Source organism: Macaca nemestrina, chromosome 7 (assembly GCF_043159975.1).
Source record: "Macaca nemestrina isolate mMacNem1 chromosome 7, mMacNem.hap1, whole genome shotgun sequence".
NCBI classification, from domain to species: Eukaryota; Metazoa; Chordata; class Mammalia; order Primates; family Cercopithecidae; genus Macaca; species Macaca nemestrina.
Window position 1 is genome coordinate 73,614,014 of NC_092131.1, and position 24,083 is coordinate 73,638,096.

General features: G+C 50.8%; 1 protein-coding gene, 1 long non-coding RNA gene and 2 other non-coding genes across 6 annotated transcripts in view; 2 read left to right on the top strand and 2 right to left on the bottom strand.

Moving 5' to 3' along the window:
• The window catches only part of LOC105477960 (sorting nexin 6), a 73,175-nt gene extending 68,139 nt beyond the window's left edge, over positions 1–5,036 (top strand). For both annotated transcript variants that reach the window (XM_071100342.1, XM_071100343.1), the window contains one exon: positions 3,267–5,036. In XM_071100342.1, coding sequence (XP_070956443.1) covers positions 3,267–3,320 — 54 coding nt within the window. In that variant the 3' untranslated portion in view covers positions 3,321–5,036. The remainder of the gene's footprint in view (positions 1–3,266) is intronic.
• LOC105477959 (uncharacterized) lies at positions 1,642–23,819 on the bottom strand. 2 transcript variants are annotated; one of them, XR_985045.2, is made up of 5 exons: positions 23,758–23,819; positions 22,642–22,770; positions 15,939–16,148; positions 5,396–7,303; positions 1,642–5,303 (listed from the first exon to the last, which is right to left on the bottom strand). It is a non-coding gene; the product is annotated as an uncharacterized lncRNA (long non-coding RNA). The 2 variants fall into 2 exon arrangements; XR_011625960.1 differs by having other exon boundaries at positions 1,642–7,303.
• LOC112425975 (U1 spliceosomal RNA) lies at positions 8,476–8,640 on the top strand. Its single transcript, XR_003017208.2, has one exon. It is a non-coding gene; the product is annotated as a U1 spliceosomal RNA (small nuclear RNA).
• On the bottom strand, positions 22,927–23,091 carry LOC139355541 (U1 spliceosomal RNA). Its single transcript, XR_011606325.1, has one exon. It is a non-coding gene; the product is annotated as a U1 spliceosomal RNA (small nuclear RNA).
• Positions 23,820–24,083: the final 264 nt, after the last annotated feature.

A 24,083-nucleotide genomic window follows, 5' to 3' on the forward strand; every position in this document is an offset into this window, starting at 1 on the left:
CAAGACCAGCCTGGCCAACATGGTGAAACCTCGTCTCTACTAAAAATATAAAAATTAGCTGGGCGTGGTGGCAGGCGCCTGTAATCCCAGCTACTCGGGAGCTGAGGCAGAATTGCTTAAACCCAGGAGGTGGAGGCTGCAGTGAGCCAAGATTGCGCCACTGCACTTCAGCCTGGACGCCAAAAAAAAATTTATTTAACATTTGCTATTTTTTTTTTCTGATTTCTTAGTCTAATAACCCTGTCAAAATGTTTTGATAAGTTTGGCATTGTTACTCTTACGGAGCCTGAGCTGGTTTCTTTTTTTTTTTTTTTTTTTTTTTTTGAGACGGAGTCTTGCTCTGTCGCCCAGGCTGGAGTGCAGTGGCCGGGTCTCAGCTCACTGCAAGCTCCGCCTCCCGGGTTCACGCCATTCTCCTGCCTCAGCCTCCGGAGTAGCTGGGACTACAGGCGCCCGCCACCTCGCCCGGCTAGTTTTTTTTTTGTATTTTTAGTAGAGACGGGGTTTCACCATGTTAGCCAGGATGGTCTCGATCTCCTGACCTTGTGATCCGCCCGTCTCGGCCTCCCAAAGTGCTGGGATTACAGGCTTGAGCCACCGCGCCCGGCGCCTGAGCTGGTTTCTAATATTCATTTTTATTTTTATTTTTTTTTAAAGAGAGGCCGGGCACAGTGGCTCACGCCTGTAATCCCAGCACTTTAGGTCAGGAGTTCGAGACCACTAGCTAAGATGGTGAAACCCTGTCTCTACTAAAAATACAAAAATCAGCTGGGCATGGTGGTGCACGCCTGTAATCCCAGCTTCTCCGGAGGCTGAGGCGAGATGATCGCTTGAACCCGAGAGGCAGAGGTTGCCGTGAGCCGAGATCATGCCACTGCACTCCAGCCTGGGCAACAGAATGAGATTCTGTGTCCAAAAATAAAAATAAAAAGTTATGAACTACCAGAAGTTTTGCTATACATCAAGGGTTGGCAAACTACAGCCCATCTTCTTTTGTAAAGTCTGTGAGACAGGAATGGTGTTCCTATTTTTAAATGGTTGGGATTTTTTTGTTTTTTGTTTTTTTTTTTGAGACGGAATATCGCTCTGTCGCCCAGGCTGGAGTGCAGTGGCGCCATCTCGGCTCATTGGAAGCTCCGCCTCCCGGGTTCACACCATTCTCCTGCCTCAGCCTCCCGAGTAGCTGGAACTACAGGCGCCCGCCACCACGCCCGGCTAGTTTTTTGTATTTTTAGTAGAGACGGGGTTTCACTGTGTTAGTCAGGACGGTCTCTATCTCCTGATCTTGTGATCCGCCCCTCTCGGCCTCTCAGAGTGCTGGGATTATAGGCTTGAGCCACCACGCCCGGCTTGGTTTTTGTTTTTAAGGTAGAATAATATGTCGGCCGGGCGACGTGGCTCACGCCTGTAATCCCAACACTTTGGGAGGCCGAGGCGGGCGGATCACAAGATCAGGACATCGAGACCGTCCTGTCTAACACAGTGAAACCCCGTCTCTACTAAAAAACCAAAAAATTAGCCGGGCGTGGTGGCGGGCACCTGTAGTCCCAGCTACTTGGGAGGCTGAGGCAGGAGAATGGTGTGAACCCGGGAGGCGGAGCTTGCAGTGAGCCGAGATGGCGCCACTGCACTCCAGCCTGGGCGACAGAATGACTCCGTCTCAAAAAATAATAATAATAATAATAATATGTCATGACATGTATTAATTATGAAATTCAGATTTAAGTATCTATAAATAAAATTTTATCGGAACGCAGCCAAGCTCATTCATTTATGCTTTGTGGCTGCTTTTATGTAGTAGCATACTGGAATTATTGAAACAGCCTAAAATACTTATTATTTAGCTTTTTACACAAAAAGTTTGCTGAGTCCTGCTATAGACTGATGTCCGTGTCCAGTTTCCAGATTCTGCACTTTTTTTTTTTATTATTTGATATGGAATTTCGCTCCTGTTGCCCCAGACTGGAGTGCAGTGGCGTGATGTCGGCTCACTGCAACCTCTGCCTCCTGGGTTCAAGCGATTCTCCTCCCTCAGCCTCCCAAGTAGATGGGACACAGGTACACACCACCATGCCCGGCTAATTTTCGTATTTTTAGTAGAGAGAGGGTTTCACCGTGTTGGCCAGGCTGGTCTCAAACTGCTGAACTCAGGTGATCCGCCTACCTTGGCCTCCCAAAGTGTTGGAATTGCAGTCATGAACCACCGCGCCTGGCCAGATTCTATACTTTTTCAAGTTCTTTCTGACCTGAGTTCTCTGTATTTAGATTTCTGATAACTGTTCTATTAACAGTACTACTCAGTCAGAGGTGATTTTGCCCCCCAGAGGACATTTTGCAATAGCTGAAGACATTTGTGGTTATCACAACTGGGTGTTCTATGGTTACTACCAGTACATGGTGGGCCAAGGATGCTGTTAAACATCCTACAGTGAAGGCTGGGTGCCGTGGCTCACCCCTGTAATCCCAGCACTTTGGGAAGCCAAGGCAGGCAGATCACCTGAGGTCAGGAGTTCAAGACCAACCTGGCCAACATAGCGTAACCCTGTCTCTACTAAAAAATACAAAAAATTAGCCAGTGTAGTGGCACACACTTGTAATCTCAGCTACTCAAGAGGCTGAGGCAGGACGATCGATTGAACCCAGGAGGCAGAGGTTGCAGTGAGCCAAGATCATGCCACTGCACTCTAGTCTGGGTGACAGAGCAAGACTCCATATCAAAACAAAGAAAGGCTGACGTGGTGGCTCATGCCTGTAATCTCAGCACTTTGGGAGGCTGAGGCAGGTGGATTACCTGAGTTCAGGAGTTCAAAACCAGCCTGGCCAACATGGCAAAACTCCGTCTCTACTAAAAATACAAAAATTAGCGGAGCATAGTGGCAGATGCCTGTAATCCCAGCTACTGAGGAGGCTGAGGCAGAGTTACTTGAACCCGGGAGGCAGAGGTTGCAGTGAGCTGAGATGGTGCCATTGCACTCCAGCCTGGGCAACAGAGTAATACTCCATCTCAGGAAAAAAAAAGAAAAAAATTTACTGAAGAATCTGGTATGTAGAAAGTATAATTGTATGTGAAACAAATTATGTAATTTTACGTGTTTAACCCTTTATGTGTATATAATGAATGGCTGTTTTTAAATTTCTAATGTATCGATAAAGTCATATGACTTCTAACACTATATTTTATGTGGTATCTAACAGTGTATTTTCAGTAGGAGTCTTCTAGATTGTTTGGACTAAAATTTATAATTTATTTTTTATCCCTTTCTTAGGGTAACCTACAGTTGCTGCAGAACTGCCTGGCAGTGTTAAATGGAGACACATAAGCCACACTCCGCCTTCCTGTTAAAAAGGGCTGCCTTCCTTCAAATGTTATTTTTGTTTTCTTAATGATGTTAAGCATTTATGCTCACTGGAAACCAACAGAAAACAGCTGAAAAAGTGCATCTACTCCTCTTTTTCTGAGAAACATGGAGCAGCACACACTTAGGCGATGCCAGTCTGTGTGCTGTGATGCTGCACTGTGTTCTCCACGACAGTGGTCCATCATCGTGCACTTGTCATACTCAGAAGTCCAAAGTTCATTCTTCTTTAAAGTAGCCTCTATAACTCTGTTTATTTTATAAATAGTATTCCTTATGGCTGCCAATCTTATTTACCTTTAAATAATTTCTGAAGTTTAACCTTTTCAGAATGCATTGTTCAAACAAGATGAAGATTGCCTTTTTTGAATTTTTTTAAATTTTGTTTTTAAAAGCATTATATACCACCTTAGTTCATTCATGTATCCTGGTAAAGCATCTTAATCAGACTTATTTTTAATTACTGAATATTTCTTAGAAGTTTTGGGACAGATTTTATGTAATCTTTATAAGTATGATTTCTGAAGAAAAGCAAATGCATTAGTATGTTTGCCTTAAACTTGTAGACTAAACCAATTATTGTAAAATAAACAGCGATAACAGTGATAGTTTTTAACTCTCTGGTAATTGTATCACTCTGGAAAATGTGGAGTAGCTGTAATAAATCTACTCCTATATAATGCTTTACAGTGCAGGTCTTAGTTTTTCTTTTTTCTCGTTTCTTTTGAAATGGCATCTCGAACAAAGTCCACCAATCCCTTTACAAAAGAATGAACTGCTCCTCTGTGTGTACTTCATAGAAGGTGGAATCGGACAGAGGCAGGTTAGCGACAGTTATTCCTGAAATACAGGAGCAAAGTACAGTCTGTTGTGGTTTCCAGGATTCCACGCCTAGCTCAGCCAATTAAGCATGAGACATATACCAGTGAGCCACTTAGTAGTTATGCGAGTGGATAGATTGGTATGTAGAGGGAAAGAGGTCTGCTGTAAAGAACAACACTTGTTTGTCTGTGGGGAAAGAAAAGTAGAATACTTGAGATGAAAGTTGGCATACAAATAGGATACTGTCGCCAGTAGTTATATTACAAACACTGTCGGCCTTTCTAATGTGAATGAACATTACTGTCATTCCTAGTTTAAAGTTAGGTTGCGTGGTTGGATTTTTCCACTCTCTTTTTCTAATTTTTCTACCATTTGGAGACCCATAGGGATTTGGGCCTGTCACCCCTTGGATGGGTTCCTAGTTTGTTTACATTTTCCTGAACCCTCCTGAGCGCCCATTCTTGGTCTAGTCCCCGGTCGTGATGATTCCACACTTCCTCAGCAGCATGTTCTCTTGTCTCATTCATGAGCTGATCAGTGTTTCGTCTCTTTAACTGACGTGTTCCCCAGTGCTGTTTGAACTGTTGATTTTCCGTTGCTGGCTGAGTGCGTTTTGTCCTTCACATAACCTTCACTGGTAAAAATAAGCCCATGTGATGTCCACCAGTGGATGAAGGCAGGACCAAGAGCCCTAGCTTCTGGATCCAGGTCTAGCCCCTTCATCTGCTGCTCTGTGGCCCAGGGCAGGTTTGCTTGACCTCTGCCTCAGTTTTCTACTCTAAAGGACATATTGACCTACCTCACAGGGGTGTTGTGAGGATTAATAAACGTTGGTACTGTGCTTTGGAAATGTGAAAACGCTGTGTAAATGTTAAGAAATACTAAGTATAGGGCCAAAAGCTATACAGTGTTTCACTTACCCATTTGCTATTCTGTACCAAGGTGATCTTTTCTGGGGAAGGAAGTAGAGTGGAAGGTGCATCCCTCGGCCCCTGGTTTACATTGTTAGAGTGCTTATTGTGGGAATGCACTCTAAAACGTGGGCGTAGAATGAAAGCAGCAGTCCAGTGGTCCTGCCTTTTCTGCAGTTTCACTTTTCTTCAAGTTACAGCAGTTACCTGAAATCTGAAAACATTAAATGAAAAACTGCAGAAACGATTTATGTTTTAAATTTTATGTTGTTCTGAGCAGCGTGATGAAATCTGTTGCCGTCCTACCTGGAACATTGAGTCACGCCTCTGTCCAGTGTGTCCATGCTGTATACACTGTCCACCCATCAACCACTAAATAGCTGTCTTGGTTGTCAACATAACAGATCACAAGAAGATTGAGGTTGGGTGCGGTGGCTTACCCCTGTAATCCCAGCACTTTGGGGGTCCAAAGTGGGAAGATTGCTTGAGCCCAGGAGTTCAAGACCAGCCTGGGCAACTAAGCGAGATCCTATCGCTAAAAAAATTTTAAAACAACTTTTTGGCTGCCAGCAGTGGCTCACGCCTATAATCCCAGCACTTTGGGAGGCCAAGGGGGGCGGATCACGAGGTCGTGAGATCAAGACCATCCTGGGTAACAGGGTGAAACCCGGTCTCTACTAAAAATAACAAAAAATTAGCCGGGCTTGGTGGCGGGCGCCTGTAGTCCCAGTTACTCGGGAGGCTGAGGCGGGAGAATCACTTGAACCCGGGAGGCGGAGGTTGCAGTGAGCTGAGATCGTGCTACCGCACTCCAGCCTGGTGACAGAGGGAGACTCCGTCTCAAAAATGTGTGTGTGTGTGTGTGTGTATGTGTGTGTGTATTACATTAGAAGAAAAGCAAACAAGTCTAGAGAGTTGGTTGTGGTCCTAGGACTTGTAACAGGACACGTAAACTGGAGCTGAGGCTGCCATCGTGGGGTGACCTTTGGGGATTCTGTGCGCTGATGCTGAGCAAGCAAAGAGAAGCAAGAGTTTGGAGCAAACAGAGAGAAGCAGGGAGGCTTTCCCTGACCCCCCTGTCTAACATGTTAAGCCCTCAACCGCAGCCTTTTCTCTCCACGCCCTCTTCTCTATCCCGTGGTCCACGTTTTTCCCCCTTCTGCTGCATATTACTTGTCTGCTCACTGTCCGTCTCCCCGTTCCATTTCTCTATTGCTTCCCGAAAAGACCACCCTCAAAACGTAAGGGCTTTGCAACAACAATGATCATGCATTTCTATCCCCAAATCCACAGTTTTGATGTTCTGCTCCCTGATGCCTAGGGTCTCGGTTGGGGACTGAAACTGTTTCCGTGTATTTCTCTCCACAAAGCCTCGGGCTTCCTCACGACAGGGCAGCCTGCGTAGTCAGCCTTCTTCCATGACGGCGCAAACCTCCCAGACGATTCCCGGAGACCCAGATGCCTTTGGAGCTGTAAGGATGCCTCCCACCCAGGCTCGGGAGCCCCTGGACATCGCTTCTGCCAAATGCCGTTGTGCATAAGGCCAAACCAGATCCAAGGAGAGGGGAATTGGACTCTACTTCTCAATGGGAGAAGTAGTAAAGAAGAAAGTTCTCGGGTTACTGTCCAAAAAAATCGGCCGGGCGCGGTCGCTCTGGGAGGCCGAAGCGAGCGGATCACCTGAGGTCAGGAGTTCAAGACCAGCCTGGTCTGCTAAAATAAAAAAAATTAGCCGGGCATGATGGCGGGTGCCTGTAATCCCAGCTACTCGGGAGGCTGAGACGGGAGAATCGCTTGAACCCGGGGAGATCGCGCCACTGCACTCCAGCCTGGGCGGCTGAGCGAGATTCCGTCTCAAAAAAAAAATCGAGGACGGCTCACCATCTGAGCATAAAATGAAGGTTGAACAGATTACCTAGAATATCTCAGATCGGGTGAATTGACTATAAAACATAACAGTGGCCGGGCATGGTAGTTCACGCCTGTAATCCCAACACTTCGAGAGGCTGAGAGTGGGCAAATCACCTGAGGTCGGGAGTTCGAGACCAGCCTACCAACATGGAGAAACCCCGTCTCTACTAAAAATACGAAATTAGCCGGGCGTGGTGGCGCATGCCTGTAATCCCAGCTACTCGGGAGGCTGAGGCAGGAGAATCGCTTGAACCCGGGAGGCGGAGGTTGCGGTGAGATGAAATCGCGCCATTGCACTCCAGCCTGGACAACAAGAGCGAAACGCCGTCTCAAACAACAACAACAACAACAACAACAACAACAAAACAACAACAACAACAACAATAATAAAAATAATATAATAATAATAACAACAGTGTATTTACAGATTTTCCCAAGTGTTTAAACACGGTCTGTTGTCCAGCGTTATACACTTAACTCGACCAGTGCACGCACGGTTTGCATAGTGGACAACTTTGTACTTTGCCCTGATTTTTTTTCCTTCAAAGTAAGAGGCTTGATTCTCCTCCGACTCCACCCGGCCCCTCTCCTTTAGGTTCTCCTGTTAGTTGCAGCCATTTCTGACAGGCCTACCAGGGAAGATGCTCAAGGAAAACGATGTTCTGTCAAGCTGCTTGGGGAAATCTTAGTGCTTAATGTTTAACCGGGGGGAGGAGGGGAACCTCATAATAGTTGTGTCCTGTGGGGAAGACTTCTGTTGGGCTGGCGAGAAGAGAAGGGGCCGAAACTTGCTTTTTGCTGAGAGGAAGGTGAGCCCAAACCCGAGCCCCGCCCGGCCCAGACGCTAGGTCCCTCGGGGACTGGGCGGTGGGGCCGCAAGCTCTTTCTCTCTCTCCCCGCCCTCCTCTCTCTCTCTCCCCCTCTCTCCTCCTCTCTCCCCCTCTTCTCTTCTCTTTCTCTCTCTCTCTTTCCCCCTCTTCTTCTTCTCGCTCTCTCCCTCTCGCCCTCTTCTTCTCTCTCTCTCTCTCTCTCACTGTCTCTCTCTCTCTCTGTGTGTCTGTCTCTCTCTGTGTGTCTCGGTGTGTCTCTCTCTCTCGTCCTCTCAGGGCTCCCTTTCAGGTCCCAGACTCCCGGCCGCGCCCCCACTTGCGCCCACCCAGCCCCGAGACACCCAGGCCTGTCCCTCAGTAGGTCCCCGGGCAGGCAGCTGGAGAGACCGGAGCGCGGGGGACGTCCCCCAGCGGGGGCGTGGCGTATGCAGATGAGCACGGCGCGCGGAGGCTGCCGGTCACGTTCGGTCTGGAACCCCACGTCCCGTGCGGATTTCCAAGTGCTGCCGGTGTGACTTTCCCTAGCAGCGAGGGTGGAGTAAGGGGACTGGAGAGGGTGAGGCGGCTGGGGCCGCATGAGAGAAGTGACCGTGTGTTAGAGAGTGGTGGGCACGAGAGTGTGAGAGGAAGCGGGAAAAACATCTCATACTTACCTGGCAGGGGAGATACCATGATCACGAAGGTGGTTTTCCCAGGGCGAGGCTTATCCATTGCACTCCGGATGTGCTGATCCTCTGCGATTTCCCCAAATGTGGGAAACTCGACTGCATAATTTGTGGTAGTGGGGGACTGCGTTCGCGCTTTCCCCTGGTATTCAAGAGGTTGAAAAACAGGCGAGAGCAGAGGGTTTTTTTTTTTTTTTTTTTTTTTTGTCGAGAAGACTGTTCTAGTTTCTCTATCCCCGCCCGCGGAAGAGCCTTTGGCAACGGGTTAGCTGAAAACGTTGCGATCTCTTGTTTTTCCAGGTCAAAGCCGCGTTTATCCTGCAAGTTTGGGGTGTGTAGAGGAAAAAGCCAGAACAGCTTTCTCCGGCGTGGACTAGGCCCGTGAGGAAAATATCCCAGGATCTGTTAACCGCTAGCAGAAACGACAGAGTATGTATGGGCAAATTAATCCTGGTACAGGCAAGTATCCGGCTCAGAGGTTTAGAAAGGACCCGTCAGGGTTGACTTCCCCGCGTCCCCACCTAGGGGGAGATCGACTTCGCGGGAGCTGCTGATCCCACCCAGGCAGGTGCTGGGCTTGTAGGCAGCAGGATCTTCTGGAAGGACTAGAACTGACTCATCCCACTCCCAAAGAGAAGCAGACGTGTCATGCATGACAGTGAAGGCCGGACTACAAGGCCCTCAAGAACCGTTTGGGTCCTCGCTAATGGCCTTGGGAGACCACGCAAGACTGGTCAGAAAAGCCATGTAGAAAGGCTTTTCATGGGCCGGGCGCGGTGACTCGCCTCTAAACCCAGCACTTTGAGAGGCCGAGACGAGCGGATCACTTGACGCCAGGAGTTGGAGACCAACCCGGGCAACATGGTGAAAATACAAAAAATTAGCCGGGCGTCGTGGCTCGTGCCTGTAATTCCAGCTGCTCGAGAGGCCGAGGCAGGAGAATTGCTTAAACCCGGGAGGCGGAGGTTGCACTGAGCCGAGATGGCGCCACTGCACTCCAGCCTGGGTGACAGAGCAAGACTCCGTCAAAAAAAAAAAAAAAAGAAGGAAGGGAGGGAGGGAGGGAGGGAGGCTTTTCATGAATACTTTTAGAGTCTCCTGACAGCCTCTGTACATGTTCCCAGGAGGAAACAAGACACTCTGATGTTCAGGGCCACCATCCTGACATGGACCTTTCCTTCAATTATAATGTTGCCATTTTGCTATCTTAAGACCCTTATGTCCAAGCCTTCTCAGACCTCAGCACCCCCGGGATATGTGTAATAGAAGGGTAAATACAGGCTAGGCGCCGTGGCTCACGCCTTGTAATCCCAGCACTTTGGGAGGCCCAGGTGGGCAGATCACCTGAGGTCAGGAGTTCGAGACCAGCTTGACCAACATGGCAAAATCCTGTCTCTACTAAAACTACAAAAATTAGCCGGGCGTGGTGGTGCGTGCCTGTAATCCCAGCTACTCGGGAGGCTGAGGCAGGAGAATCGCTTGAACCCAGGAGTCGGAGAGGTTGCAGTGAGCCGAGATCATGCCACTTGTACCACTCCAGCCAGCCTGGGTGACAGAGCGAGACTCTGTCTCAAAAAAAAAAAAAAAAAGTAAATACAGAACTGGAAGAAGGAAAGAAAAATGTTGGCCGGGCACGGTGGCTCACGCCTGTAATCCCAGCACTTTGGGAGGCCGAGGCGAGAGGATCACTTCTTGAGCCCAGGAGTTGGAGACCAGCCTGGGCAACACAGCGAGAGACCTCGTCTCTAAATTAAACCAAACCAGGTCGGGCGCGGTGGCTCAAGCCTGTAATCCCAGCACTTTGGGAGGCCGAGACGGGCGGATCACGAGGTCAGGAGATCGAGACCATCCTGGCTAACACAGTGAAACCCCGTCTCTACTAAAAATACAAAAACTTAGCCGGGCGAGGTGGCAGGCGCCTGTAGTCCCAGCTACTCGGGAGGCTGAGGCAGGAGAATGGCGGGAACCCGGGAGGCGGAGCTTGCAGTGAGCTGAGATCCGGCCACTGCACTCCAGCCTGGGTGACAGAGCGAGACTCCGTCTCAAAAAAAAAAAAAAAAAAAAAAAAAAAAAAAAAAAAACAAAACCAAACCAAACCAAAACAAAAGGCAGGAGGAGGCTGCAGTGAGCAGTGATGGTGCCACTGCACTCCCACCCGAGTGACAAGAGCCTGCCTCAAAAAAGAAAAAACATGTGCCCCTGGTGCCATAACGAAAAGAGACGTTTCCCCTTCCTTTGAGGCGTGAGTCTCTGCTTTTTGAGACAGGGTCTCTCTCTGTCACCCAGGCTGGGGTGCAGTGGCGTTATCCTGGCTTACTCTGCAGCCTCGAACTCCTGAGTTCAGGCAGTCCTCCGGCCTCAGCCTGCCTCCTAGCTGGAACCACAGGTGTGCGTTACCACACAAGGCTAACTGGCTAATTTTAATTTTGTTTTGTTTTGTTTTGTTTTGATAGAGACGGTGTCTTCCTATGTTGCCCAGGCTGGCCTCAAACTCCTGGGCCCAAGCGATCCTTCCGCCTCGGCCCCCCAAAATGCTGAAATTACGGGTGTCAGCCGCCACGCCTGGCCTACGTGAGTCATATTAACAGCTAAATAAGCCTCTTGCCAGTTTTACAACCTAGGAAGGTTTACCCTTGAGGGCCTTGAAGCCACCAACTCAAAAGGTAAATATCAAGGAAGATAGTGTCCCCCATCTCCTTTCTATCTCTGGGAATGTACTTGACTGGTTGATTGATATTTATGTACTGGTTTTTTTTTTTTTTTTTTCTTTTTTGAGACAAGAGTCTTGCTCTGTCGCCCGGGCTGGAGTGCAGTGGCGCAATCTCGGCTCACTGCAACCTCCGCCTCCCGGGTTCAAGCGATGCTCCTGCCTCAGTCTCCCAAGTAGCTGGGATTACAGGCGCGTGCCACCACGTCCGGCTAATTTTGTATTTGTAGTGCAGACGAGGTTTCACCATGTTCGCCAGGCTGGTCTCAAACTCTTGACCTCAGGTAATCCGCCCGCCTCGGCCTCCCAGAGTGCTGGGATTACAGGCGTGAGCCACTGCACCCGACCTCTATCTCTGGGAATTTAGCCTAGGTGGCTGGCTCCAAGTTATCACTACCTCCTTGTCATGGAGGTATCAGAGGCTTTATTTTCCCTTTGGCTAAAGGCAGTTAATAACACAGCTGACCGCTCCAATTAGGAGTTGAATTGAGGATGAACTGTGTGTAGCAAATGGTGCTAAGTTTCCTTCTCGAGGACAAATTCTTGACAACATGTATTTCAGGGCTTGCATCTGCCTACCTATGTAAAGGGGTGACATTTCCTGGGGCTATAAACGGAATTGTCGGCCGGACGCGGTGGCTCACACCTTCAATCCCATCCCTTTGGGAAGCCAAGGCGGGAGGGTCACTTGAGCCCAGGAGTTTGAGACCAGTCTGGGCAACATATGGAGACTTCCTGTCTACTTAAAAAAAGAAAAGAAAAAAAGAAAAAAAGAAACATTGCAGTTCTGTATCCAGAAGTCCCAGAGTCTACCATTGATTTCCTCAGCAGTTTCTCCAGGCTGTCTCAGAATTTACTGGCATAGATCCGGGAGCAGATCAAAATTCTGCCCAGGTCTTAGCCCACCTTTGTCTCGGCTCTCTTACTGACTATCCAAACTCAAGTTAGGCAAAAAGTGGTAGGGTAGGCCCGGCGTGGTGGCTCACGCCTGTAATCCCAGCACTTTGGGAGGCCGAGGCGGGGACGGATCACCTGAGGTCGAGACCAGCCTGGCCAACGTGGCAAAACCCCGTCTCTACTGGTAAAGTACAAAAATTAGCTGGGTGTGGTGGTGTGTGCCTGTAATCCCAGCTACTCGGGAGGCTAAAGTAGGAGAATCGCTTGAACCCGGGAGGCGGAGGTTGCGGTGAGCCGAGATGGCACCATTGCACTCCAGCCTGGGCAACAAAGAGCAAAACTCCATCAGAAGGAAAAAAGAAGAAAAGGTATACTCAGAAAAGGGTCACTCCCTCTCTCCTTCCACTCTGTTCCCCGTCAGTCGGCCTGGTAAATAATTTCATCAATTCTGGTTTATCAGGCTTGTATTTCTTTTCGCAAGAAGAAAAACACACTTTTTTGCAAGAAGAAATAGACACAGGGTGGCATACTACACCTACCCTTTTTCACTTTACTTTCCTCACTGTACAACACTGTCAATGTGCCATACCTAGGGAAACCTAGATAGAGGTCGAGCGAACCCTGCCGAAGACCCCAAGAACAGCATCAACGAAAATGTAAACGTTCTAGGCACCACTCGAGGCCTGACTAGCCCAAGGGACTGATTTTCCAACAGTAAAGACAGGTTATCAAAGGACTCAGTCCAACTTTGAACTTCAAACTACAAAGTAATATTCATTTTAACTAGAAACGTCGGAGTAGATGTCTCTCGGTCCTCATTTTTCCCGAAGGTGAGCCCAAACTCGAGCCCTACTCTGCCCCGGCGCTGGGTACCTCCGAGGCCGGGCGGTGGGGCCGCGAGCTCTCTCTCTCTCTCTGGTCCTCTCGGGTCTCCCTTTCAGGTCCCGGACTCGCGGCCGCGCGTCCAACCGCGCCCTCCCAGCACCCGAGCGGGCCCTCAGCAGGTCTCGCGTCAACCAGGAGGAAAGACAGGAGCGCTGGAGGCGTCCCGCGGTAGTAGGGGCGTGGCATATGCAGATATACACCGCGCGCGGAGCCTGCCGGTCCCTCCCGGCCTGGGACTCCCCCTTCCACGTCCCGCGCCCCGACACCGGGAGTGGTTTCGGGGTGGTTTTCCGGAGCGACGAGGGTTAACGAGGGGGTCTAGAAGGGGAGAGGGGGCTGGGGTCGCGCGAAGGAAGTGACCGTGTATTTAGAGTGTGGCGGGCGTGAGGGAGTGAGTGGACGCCAATCTTCTGAAAGTTTTGTTTATTTGGCGGGGTAGATTCCCTGATCAGGGTAAGCGTTTTTTTTTTTAGGGGAGGTTAATTCATTGTCTTTCGGGTGCAATGATAGCTGCGATTTCCTTTTATGTGGAAAACTCGACTACTTAATTTGTGGCAGTTGGGGTTGCGTTCGCGCTTTCTGCTGATCTTTGGCTGTTTTTTTTTGTTTGTTTGTTTGTTTGTTTTTTTGAGACGCAGTCTTGCTGTGTCGCCCGAGCTGGAGTGCAGTGGCCAGATCTCAGCTCACTGCAAGCTCTGCCTCCTGGGTTTACGCCATTCTCCTGCCTCATCCTCCGGAGTAGCTGGGACTACAGGCGCCGGCCTGTAGAGATGGGGTTTCACCGTGTTAGTCAGGATGGTCTCGATCTCCTGACCTCGTGATCCGCCCGTCTCGGCCTCCTAAAGTGCTGGGATTACAGGCTTGAGCCACCGCGCCCGGCAGGTTTTTTTTTTTTAAATGAGAGTTTTAGCTGATTTCTTGTTGCTTTGAGTCTTGCAGAGAAGCGGGTGCGTGGTCTTCGTTTTCCCGTTTACGGCTGGTGGAGAAACTGGTTTACCACAGAGAGAGTTTTTCTCGGAACGTAATTTTTTTTATCGGGCCATGGAAGGACTAACTTACGGCAGAGTTCTTTTCAGAACACCTCATTTCTTTGTTTTTCTTTGACACGAAGTCTCAATTCGTCGCTCCGTCGCTCAGGCAGGAAGGAGTGCAGTGGTGCGATCTCGGCTCCCTGCAGCCTCCGCCTCCTGGGTTCAAGCAATTCTGTCTCAGCCTCCTGAGTAGCGGGAACGACAGGCGCGCCGCCACGCCCGGCTAATTTTTGTATGTTAAGTAGAGATGGGGTTTTACCATGTTGGCCAGGATGGTCTTGATTTCCTGACCTTGTGATCCGCCCGCTTCGGCCTCCCAAAGTGCTGGGATGACAGGCGTGAGCCACCGCGCCCGGCCTCTTTCTTCCTCCCCATCCCGTCTCTGTAGTACTTAGTACCTTGCTGCTTAGTAGTAGTGTGGCCCTCGGCCAGCAGCTACTAAAAAAAAAAAAAAAAAAAAAAAAAAAAATATATATATATATATATATATATATATATATATATATATATATATATATAAATTAGCCGGGCGTGGTGGCAGCACGCCTGTAATCCCAGCTACTCGGGAGGCTGAGGCAAGAGAATCGCTTGAGCCCGGGAGGCCGGGGTAGCAGTGAGCCGAGATCGTGACACTGCACTCCAGCCTGGGCGACAGAGTAAAAACTGCGTCTCAAAAAAACTAAAAACAAACAAACAAAAGAAAACTCAGGCTGAGAGTTTTTGCCCATTGACGTTTTAAGTGCGAAACCGCCTCAGTAAGAAATCGTGGTAACTTTCGTTTGTCGCGTCTTCCTGAGTAAAAGTGACACGAACCACCTCAGAATATCTAGTAACCGAAGCCAGTGACGCTGGAAGGAAAACTCAAGAGTCTCGAGTTTGAAGAAAGGAAGCCCGGTCCCCCTCAGCCGCAGGCACGCGGCGCCCCTCCCGGAAGCCCCAGAGTAGGGATCAGGCGCCCTTCAGCCCCGCGGCACTGGAGCCACCCTCACACCGCCCCCACCCCCACTCTGGAACACAGGGTGGCCCCACAAAGTGCCTTCTGGTCATTTCTGACTCGCACTCAAGAACTTGCCCGTTTTGTGATCAAACAAGATAACCCGATAGGGGCCGGTGGCTCACGCCTGTCATCCCAGCACTTTGGGAGGCCAAGGTGGGCGGATCGCTTGAGCCCAGGAGTTCGAGACCAGCCTGGCCAACATGGCGAGACTCCTTCTCTACAAAAAATACAAAAATTAGCTGGGCGTGGTGGCGCGCGCTTCTGTTGCTCCAGCTACTCGGGAGGCTGAGGCGGGAGGATCGCTTGAACGCCGGAGGCAGAGGTTGCAGTAAGCCGAGATGGCGGCGCCGCATTCCAGTCTGAGCGACAGAGCGAGACCCGGCCTCAAAAAACAACAGGCCGGGCGCAGTGGCTCACGCCTGTAATCCCAGCACTTTGGGAGGCCGAGGCGGGCGAATCACAAGGTCAGGAGATTGTCCTGGCTAACACGGTGAAACCTCATCTCTACTAAAAATACAAAAAAAAAAAAATTAGCCGGGCGTGGTGGCGGGCGCCTGTAGTCCCAGCTACTCGGGAGGCTGAGGCAGGAGAATGGCGTGAACCCGGGAGGCGGACCTTGCAGTGAGCCGAGATCACGCCACTGCACTCCAGCCTGGGCGACAGAGCGAGACTCCGTCTCAAAAAAAAAAAAAAAAAAAAAAAAAAAAAAAAAAAAAATCTGGGTGAACCAGGTTTTGAGCAGAGGTGTGGCATGGTCTGATAAAAAATAATAATAATAATAATAATAAATGAAATGAAAAGCAGGGAGACCAATCAGGAGACCTGCTAATCCAGGCAAGATGATGTTGGCTCAAACCAGGTTAAACCACTGGATAAACAGAAGGGGCAGCGGTGTGAGAAAAACAAGGTGCTTACCCCAAACTTACCTTTTCCTGATGGCTGTCAAACGATCACATTCTCCTCAAGCGAGGAGAGAAGGGGTTGAAGAGGCTGACAGAGGTCGAGGGTGTGGACTAGTGGATCCTCCCACTGGGCTCAGGGACTAGTTTCGTCCTAGCTCTCACTCAGGAGCTCCAGCAAATGGTATTAAGTGCTGACGAAGCTGAACCGGGAGGATTTGCAACTCTGTGATTTCTCTGTAGGAAAGACACAATATTAATCTCCCGTAGGTTCAGAGCTAGGACCTGGGCACCTGTTGTCAATAGATTAATCCGACAAATATATTGAAATCCAGGCAGCTTTCTAGCCACCTGTAAATGGAGCAGTCAACAAAATAGGCAAGAATCGCTGACCTGGAGCTTACATTCCAAGTGGGTGAAGTTAGATAGAAAACTAAAACATACAGCATGTTCGGATCAGTGCTTCTTAAACGTCACCGGGGACAGACTGCACATTCTGACTCAGTAGATGTTGCAAAGGTGAGGCCTAAGAGTCTGCACTCTTTATTTATTATTTATTTATTTTTGAGACGGAGTCTTGCTCTGTTGCCCAGGCTGGAGTGCAATGGCGCGATCACGGCTCACCGTAACCTCCGCCTCCCGGGTTCAAGCGGTTCTCCTGTCTCAGCCTCCCGAGTAGCTGGGATTACAGGCATGCGCCGCCACGCCCGGCTAATTTTGTATTTTTAGTAGAGACGGGGTTTCTCCATGTTGATCAGGCTGATCTCGAACTCCTGATCTCAGGTGATCCACCCGCCTCGGCCTCCCAAAGTGCTGGGATTACAGGCGTGAGCCACAGCGCCCGGCCGAGTCTGCATTCTTTTTTTTTTTTTTTGAGACGGAGTCTTTGCTCTGTCACCCAGGCTGGGGTGCAGTGGCGCGAACTCGGCTCACTACAAGCTCCGCCTCCTGGGTTTACGCCATTCTCCAACCTCAGCCTCCCGAGTAGCTGGGACTACAGGCGCCCGCCACCTCGCCCGGCTAGTTTTTTTTGTACTTTTAGTAGAGACGGGGTTTCACCGTGTTAGCCAGGATGGTCTCGATCTCCTGACCTTGTGATCCGCCCGTCTCGGCCTCCCAAAGTGCTGGGATTACAGGCGTGAGCCACCGCGCCCGGCAAGTCTGCATTCTTAAGTCAGTCACTCCAAGGTGCCAGGTGATGCTGAAGCTGCTGGCCGAGGGCCACACTACTACTAAGCAGCAAGGTACTAAGTACTACAGAGACGGGATGGGGAGGAAGAAAGAGGCCGGGCGCGGTGGCTCACGCCTGTCATCCCAGCACTTTGGGAGGCCGAAGCGGGCGGATCACAAGGTCAGGAAATCAAGACCATCCTGGCCAACATGGTAAAACCCCATCTCTACTTAACATACAAAAATTAGCCGGGCGTGGCGGCGCGCCTGTCGTTCCCGCTACTCAGGAGGCTGAGACAGAATTGCTTGAACCCAGGAGGCGGAGGCTGCAGGGAGCCGAGATCGCACCACTGCACTCCTTCCTGCCTGAGCGACGGAGCGACGAATTGAGACTTCGTGTCAAAGAAAAACAAAGAAATGAGGTGTTCTGAAAAGAACTCTGCCGTAAGTTAGTCCTTCCATGGCCCGATAAAAAAAATTACGTTCCGAGAAAAACTCTCTCTGTGGTAAACCAGTTTCTCCACCAGCCGTAAACGGGAAAACGAAGACCACGCACCCGCTTCTCTGCAAGACTCAAAGCAACAAGAAATCAGCTAAAACTCTCATTTAAAAAAAAAAAACCTGCCGGGCGCGGTGGCTCAAGCCTGTAATCCCAGCACTTTAGGAGGCCGAGACGGGCGGATCACGAGGTCAGGAGATCGAGACCATCCTGACTAACACGGTGAAACCCCATCTCTACAGGCCGGCGCCTGTAGTCCCAGCTACTCCGGAGGATGAGGCAGGAGAATGGCGTAAACCCAGGAGGCAGAGCTTGCAGTGAGCTGAGATCTGGCCACTGCACTCCAGCTCGGGCGACACAGCAAGACTGCGTCTCAAAAAAACAAACAAACAAACAAACAAAAAAAAACAGCCAAAGATCAGCAGAAAGCGCGAACGCAACCCCAACTGCCACAAATTAAGTAGTCGAGTTTTCCACATAAAAGGAAATCGCAGCTATCATTGCACCCGAAAGACAATGAATTAACCTCCCCTAAAAAAAAAAACGCTTACCCTGATCAGGGAATCTACCCCGCCAAATAAACAAAACTTTCAGAAGATTGGCGTCCACTCACTCCCTCACGCCCGCCACACTCTAAATACACGGTCACTTCCTTCGCGCGACCCCAGCCCCCTCTCCCCTTCTAGACCCCCTCGTTAACCCTCGTCGCTCCGGAAAACCACCCCGAAACCACTCCCGGTGTCGGGGCGCGGGACGTGGAAGGGGGAGTCCCAGGCCGGGAGGGACCGGCAGGCTCCGCGCGCGGTGTATATCTGCATATGCCACGCCCCTACTACCGCGGGACGCCTCCAGCGCTCCTGTCTTTCCTCCTGGTTGACGCGAGACCTGCTGAGGGCCCGCTCGGGTGCTGGGAGGGCGCGGTTGGACGCGCGGCCGCGAGTCCGGGACCTGAAAGGGAGACCCGAGAGGACCAGAGAGAGAGAGAGAGCTCGCGGCCCCACCGCCCGGCCTCGGAGGTACCCAGCGCCGGGGCAGAGTAGGGCTCGAGTTTGGGCTCACCTTCGGGAAAAATGAGGACCGAGAGACATCTACTCCGACGTTTCTAGTTAAAATGAATATTACTTTGTAGTTTGAAGTTCAAAGTTGGACTGAGTCCTTTGATAACCTGTCTTTACTGTTGGAAAATCAGTCCCTTGGGCTAGTCAGGCCTCGAGTGGTGCCTAGAACGTTTACATTTTCGTTGATGCTGTTCTTGGGGTCTTCGGCAGGGTTCGCTCGACCTCTATCTAGGTTTCCCTAGGTATGGCACATTGACAGTGTTGTACAGTGAGGAAAGTAAAGTGAAAAAGGGTAGGTGTAGTATGCCACCCTGTGTCTATTTCTTCTTGCAAAAAAGTGTGTTTTTCTTCTTGCGAAAAGAAATACAAGCCTGATAAACCAGAATTGATGAAATTATTTACCAGGCCGACTGACGGGGAACAGAGTGGAAGGAGAGAGGGAGTGACCCTTTTCTGAGTATACCTTTTCTTCTTTTTTCCTTCTGATGGAGTTTTGCTCTTTGTTGCCCAGGCTGGAGTGCAATGGTGCCATCTCGGCTCACCGCAACCTCCGCCTCCCGGGTTCAAGCGATTCTCCTACTTTAGCCTCCCGAGTAGCTGGGATTACAGGCACACACCACCACACCCAGCTAATTTTTGTACTTTACCAGTAGAGACGGGGTTTTGCCACGTTGGCCAGGCTGGTCTCGACCTCAGGTGATCCGTCCCCGCCTCGGCCTCCCAAAGTGCTGGGATTACAGGCGTGAGCCACCACGCCGGGCCTACCCTACCACTTTTTGCCTAACTTGAGTTTGGATAGTCAGTAAGAGAGCCGAGACAAAGGTGGGCTAAGACCTGGGCAGAATTTTGATCTGCTCCCGGATCTATGCCAGTAAATTCTGAGACAGCCTGGAGAAACTGCTGAGGAAATCAATGGTAGACTCTGGGACTTCTGGATACAGAACTGCAATGTTTCTTTTTTTCTTTTTTTCTTTTCTTTTTTTAAGTAGACAGGAAGTCTCCATATGTTGCCCAGACTGGTCTCAAACTCCTGGGCTCAAGTGACCCTCCCGCCTTGGCTTCCCAAAGGGATGGGATTGAAGGTGTGAGCCACCGCGTCCGGCCGACAATTCCGTTTATAGCCCCAGGAAATGTCACCCCTTTACATAGGTAGGCAGATGCAAGCCCTGAAATACATGTTGTCAAGAATTTGTCCTCGAGAAGGAAACTTAGCACCATTTGCTACACACAGTTCATCCTCAATTCAACTCCTAATTGGAGCGGTCAGCTGTGTTATTAACTGCCTTTAGCCAAAGGGAAAATAAAGCCTCTGATACCTCCATGACAAGGAGGTAGTGATAACTTGGAGCCAGCCACCTAGGCTAAATTCCCAGAGATAGAGGTCGGGTGCAGTGGCTCACGCCTGTAATCCCAGCACTCTGGGAGGCCGAGGCGGGCGGATTACCTGAGGTCAAGAGTTTGAGACCAGCCTGGCGAACATGGTGAAACCTCGTCTGCACTACAAATACAAAATTAGCCGGACGTGGTGGCACGCGCCTGTAATCCCAGCTACTTGGGAGACTGAGGCAGGAGCATCGCTTGAACCCGGGAGGCGGAGGTTGCAGTGAGCCGAGATTGCGCCACTGCACTCCAGCCCGGGCGACAGAGCAAGACTCTTGTCTCAAAAAAGAAAAAAAAAAAAAAAAAACCAGTACATAAATATCAATCAACCAGTCAAGTACATTCCCAGAGATAGAAAGGAGATGGGGGACACTATCTTCCTTGATATTTACCTTTTGAGTTGGTGGCTTCAAGGCCCTCAAGGGTAAACCTTCCTAGGTTGTAAAACTGGCAAGAGGCTTATTTAGCTGTTAATATGACTCACGTAGGCCAGGCGTGGCGGCTGACACCCGTAATTTCAGCATTTTGGGGGGCCGAGGCGGAAGGATCGCTTGGGCCCAGGAGTTTGAGGCCAGCCTGGGCAACATAGGAAGACACCGTCTCTATCAAAACAAAACAAAACAAAACAAAATTAAAATTAGCCAGTTAGCCTTGTGTGGTAACGCACACCTGTGGTTCCAGCTAGGAGGCAGGCTGAGGCCGGAGGACTGCCTGAACTCAGGAGTTCGAGGCTGCAGAGTAAGCCAGGATAACGCCACTGCACCCCAGCCTGGGTGACAGAGAGAGACCCTGTCTCAAAAAGCAGAGACTCACGCCTCAAAGGAAGGGGAAACGTCTCTTTTCGTTATGGCACCAGGGGCACATGTTTTTTCTTTTTTGAGGCAGGCTCTTGTCACTCGGGTGGGAGTGCAGTGGCACCATCACTGCTCACTGCAGCCTCCTCCTGCCTTTTGTTTTGGTTTGGTTTGGTTTTGTTTTTTTTTTTTTTGTTTTTTTTTTTTTTTTTTTTGAGACGGAGTCTCGCTCTGTCACCCAGGCTGGAGTGCAGTGGCCGGATCTCAGCTCACTGCAAGCTCCGCCTCCCGGGTTCCCGCCATTCTCCTGCCTCAGCCTCCCGAGTAGCTGGGACTACAGGCGCCTGCCACCTCGCCCGGCTAAGTTTTTGTATTTTTAGTAGAGACGGGGTTTCACTGTGTTAGCCAGGATGGTCTCGATCTCCTGACCTCGTGATCCGCCCGTCTCGGCCTCCCAAAGTGCTGGGATTACAGGCTTGAGCCACCGCGCCCGACCTGGTTTGGTTTAATTTAGAGACGAGGTCTCTCGCTGTGTTGCCCAGGCTGGTCTCCAACTCCTGGGCTCAAGAAGTGATCCTCTCGCCTCGGCCTCCCAAAGTGCTGGGATTACAGGCGTGAGCCACCGTGCCCGGCCAACATTTTTCTTTCCTTCTTCCAGTTCTGTATTTACTTTTTTTTTTTTTTTTGAGACAGAGTCTCGCTCTGTCACCCAGGCTGGCTGGAGTGGTACAAGTGGCATGATCTCGGCTCACTGCAACCTCTCCGACTCCTGGGTTCAAGCGATTCTCCTGCCTCAGCCTCCCGAGTAGCTGGGATTACAGGCACGCACCACCACGCCCGGCTAATTTTTGTAGTTTTAGTAGAGACAGGATTTTGCCATGTTGGTCAAGCTGGTCTCGAACTCCTGACCTCAGGTGATCTGCCCACCTGGGCCTCCCAAAGTGCTGGGATTACAAGGCGTGAGCCACGGCGCCTAGCCTGTATTTACCCTTCTATTACACATATCCCGGGGGTGCTGAGGTCTGAGAAGGCTTGGACATAAGGGTCTTAAGATAGCAAAATGGCAACATTATAATTGAAGGAAAGGTCCATGTCAGGATGGTGGCCCTGAACATCAGAGTGTCTTGTTTCCTCCTGGGAACATGTACAGAGGCTGTCAGGAGACTCTAAAAGTATTCATGAAAAGCCTCCCTCCCTCCCTCCCTCCCTTCCTTCTTTTTTTTTTTTTTTTGACGGAGTCTTGCTCTGTCACCCAGGCTGGAGTGCAGTGGCGCCATCTCGGCTCAGTGCAACCTCCGCCTCCCGGGTTTAAGCAATTCTCCTGCCTCGGCCTCTCGAGCAGCTGGAATTACAGGCACGAGCCACGACGCCCGGCTAATTTTTTGTATTTTCACCATGTTGCCCGGGTTGGTCTCCAACTCCTGGCGTCAAGTGATCCGCTCGTCTCGGCCTCTCAAAGTGCTGGGTTTAGAGGCGAGTCACCGCGCCCGGCCCATGAAAAGCCTTTCTACATGGCTTTTCTGACCAGTCTTGCGTGGTCTCCCAAGGCCATTAGCGAGGACCCAAACGGTTCTTGAGGGCCTTGTAGTCCGGCCTTCACTGTCATGCATGACACGTCTGCTTCTCTTTGGGAGTGGGATGAGTCAGTTCTAGTCCTTCCAGAAGATCCTGCTGCCTACAAGCCCAGCACCTGCCTGGGTGGGATCAGCAGCTCCCGCGAAGTCGATCTCCCCCTAGGTGGGGACGCGGGGAAGTCAACCCTGACGGGTCCTTTCTAAACCTCTGAGCCGGATACTTGCCTGTACCAGGATTAATTTGCCCATACATACTCTGTCGTTTCTGCTAGCGGTTAACAGATCCTGGGATATTTTCCTCACGGGCCTAGTCCACGCCGGAGAAAGCTGTTCTGGCTTTTTCCTCTACACACCCCAAACTTGCAGGATAAACGCGGCTTTGACCTGGAAAAACAAAGAGATCGCAACGTTTTCAGCTAACCCGTTGCCAAAGGCTCTTCCGCGGGCGGGGATAGAGAAACTAGAACAGTCTTCTCGACAAAAAAAAAAAAAAAAAAAAAAAACCCTCTGCTCTCGCCTGTTTTTCAACCTCTTGAATACCAGGGGAAAGCGCGAACGCAGTCCCCCACTACCACAAATTATGCAGTCGAGTTTCCCACATTTGGGGAAATCGCAGAGGATCAGCACATCCGGAGTGCAATGGATAAGCCTCGCCCTGGGAAAACCACCTTCGTGATCATGGTATCTCCCCTGCCAGGTAAGTATGAGATGTTTTTCCCGCTTCCTCTCACACTCTCGTGCCCACCACTCTCTAACACACGGTCACTTCTCTCATGCGGCCCCAGCCGCCTCACCCTCTCCAGTCCCCTTACTCCACCCTCGCTGCTAGGGAAAGTCACACCGGCAGCACTTGGAAATCCGCACGGGACGTGGGGTTCCAGACCGAACGTGACCGGCAGCCTCCGCGCGCCGTGCTCATCTGCATACGCCACGCCCCCGCTGGGGGACGTCCCCCGCGCTCCGGTCTCTCCAGCTGCCTGCCCGGGGACCTACTGAGGGACAGGCCTGGGTGTCTCGGGGCTGGGTGGGCGCAAGTGGGGGCGCGGCCGGGAGTCTGGGACCTGAAAGGGAGCCCTGAGAGGACGAGAGAGAGAGACACACCGAGACACACAGAGAGAGACAGACACACAGAGAGAGAGAGAGACAGTGAGAGAGAGAGAGAGAGAGAAGAAGAGGGCGAGAGGGAGAGAGCGAGAAGAAGAAGAGGGGGAAAGAGAGAGAGAGAAAGAGAAGAGAAGAGGGGGAGAGAGGAGGAGAGAGGGGGAGAGAGAGAGAGGAGGGCGGGGAGAGAGAGAAAGAGCTTGCGGCCCCACCGCCCAGTCCCCGAGGGACCTAGCGTCTGGGCCGGGCGGGGCTCGGGTTTGGGCTCACCTTCCTCTCAGCAAAAAGCAAGTTTCGGCCCCTTCTCTTCTCGCCAGCCCAACAGAAGTCTTCCCCACAGGACACAACTATTATGAGGTTCCCCTCCTCCCCCCGGTTAAACATTAAGCACTAAGATTTCCCCAAGCAGCTTGACAGAACATCGTTTTCCTTGAGCATCTTCCCTGGTAGGCCTGTCAGAAATGGCTGCAACTAACAGGAGAACCTAAAGGAGAGGGGCCGGGTGGAGTCGGAGGAGAATCAAGCCTCTTACTTTGAAGGAAAAAAAATCAGGGCAAAGTACAAAGTTGTCCACTATGCAAACCGTGCGTGCACTA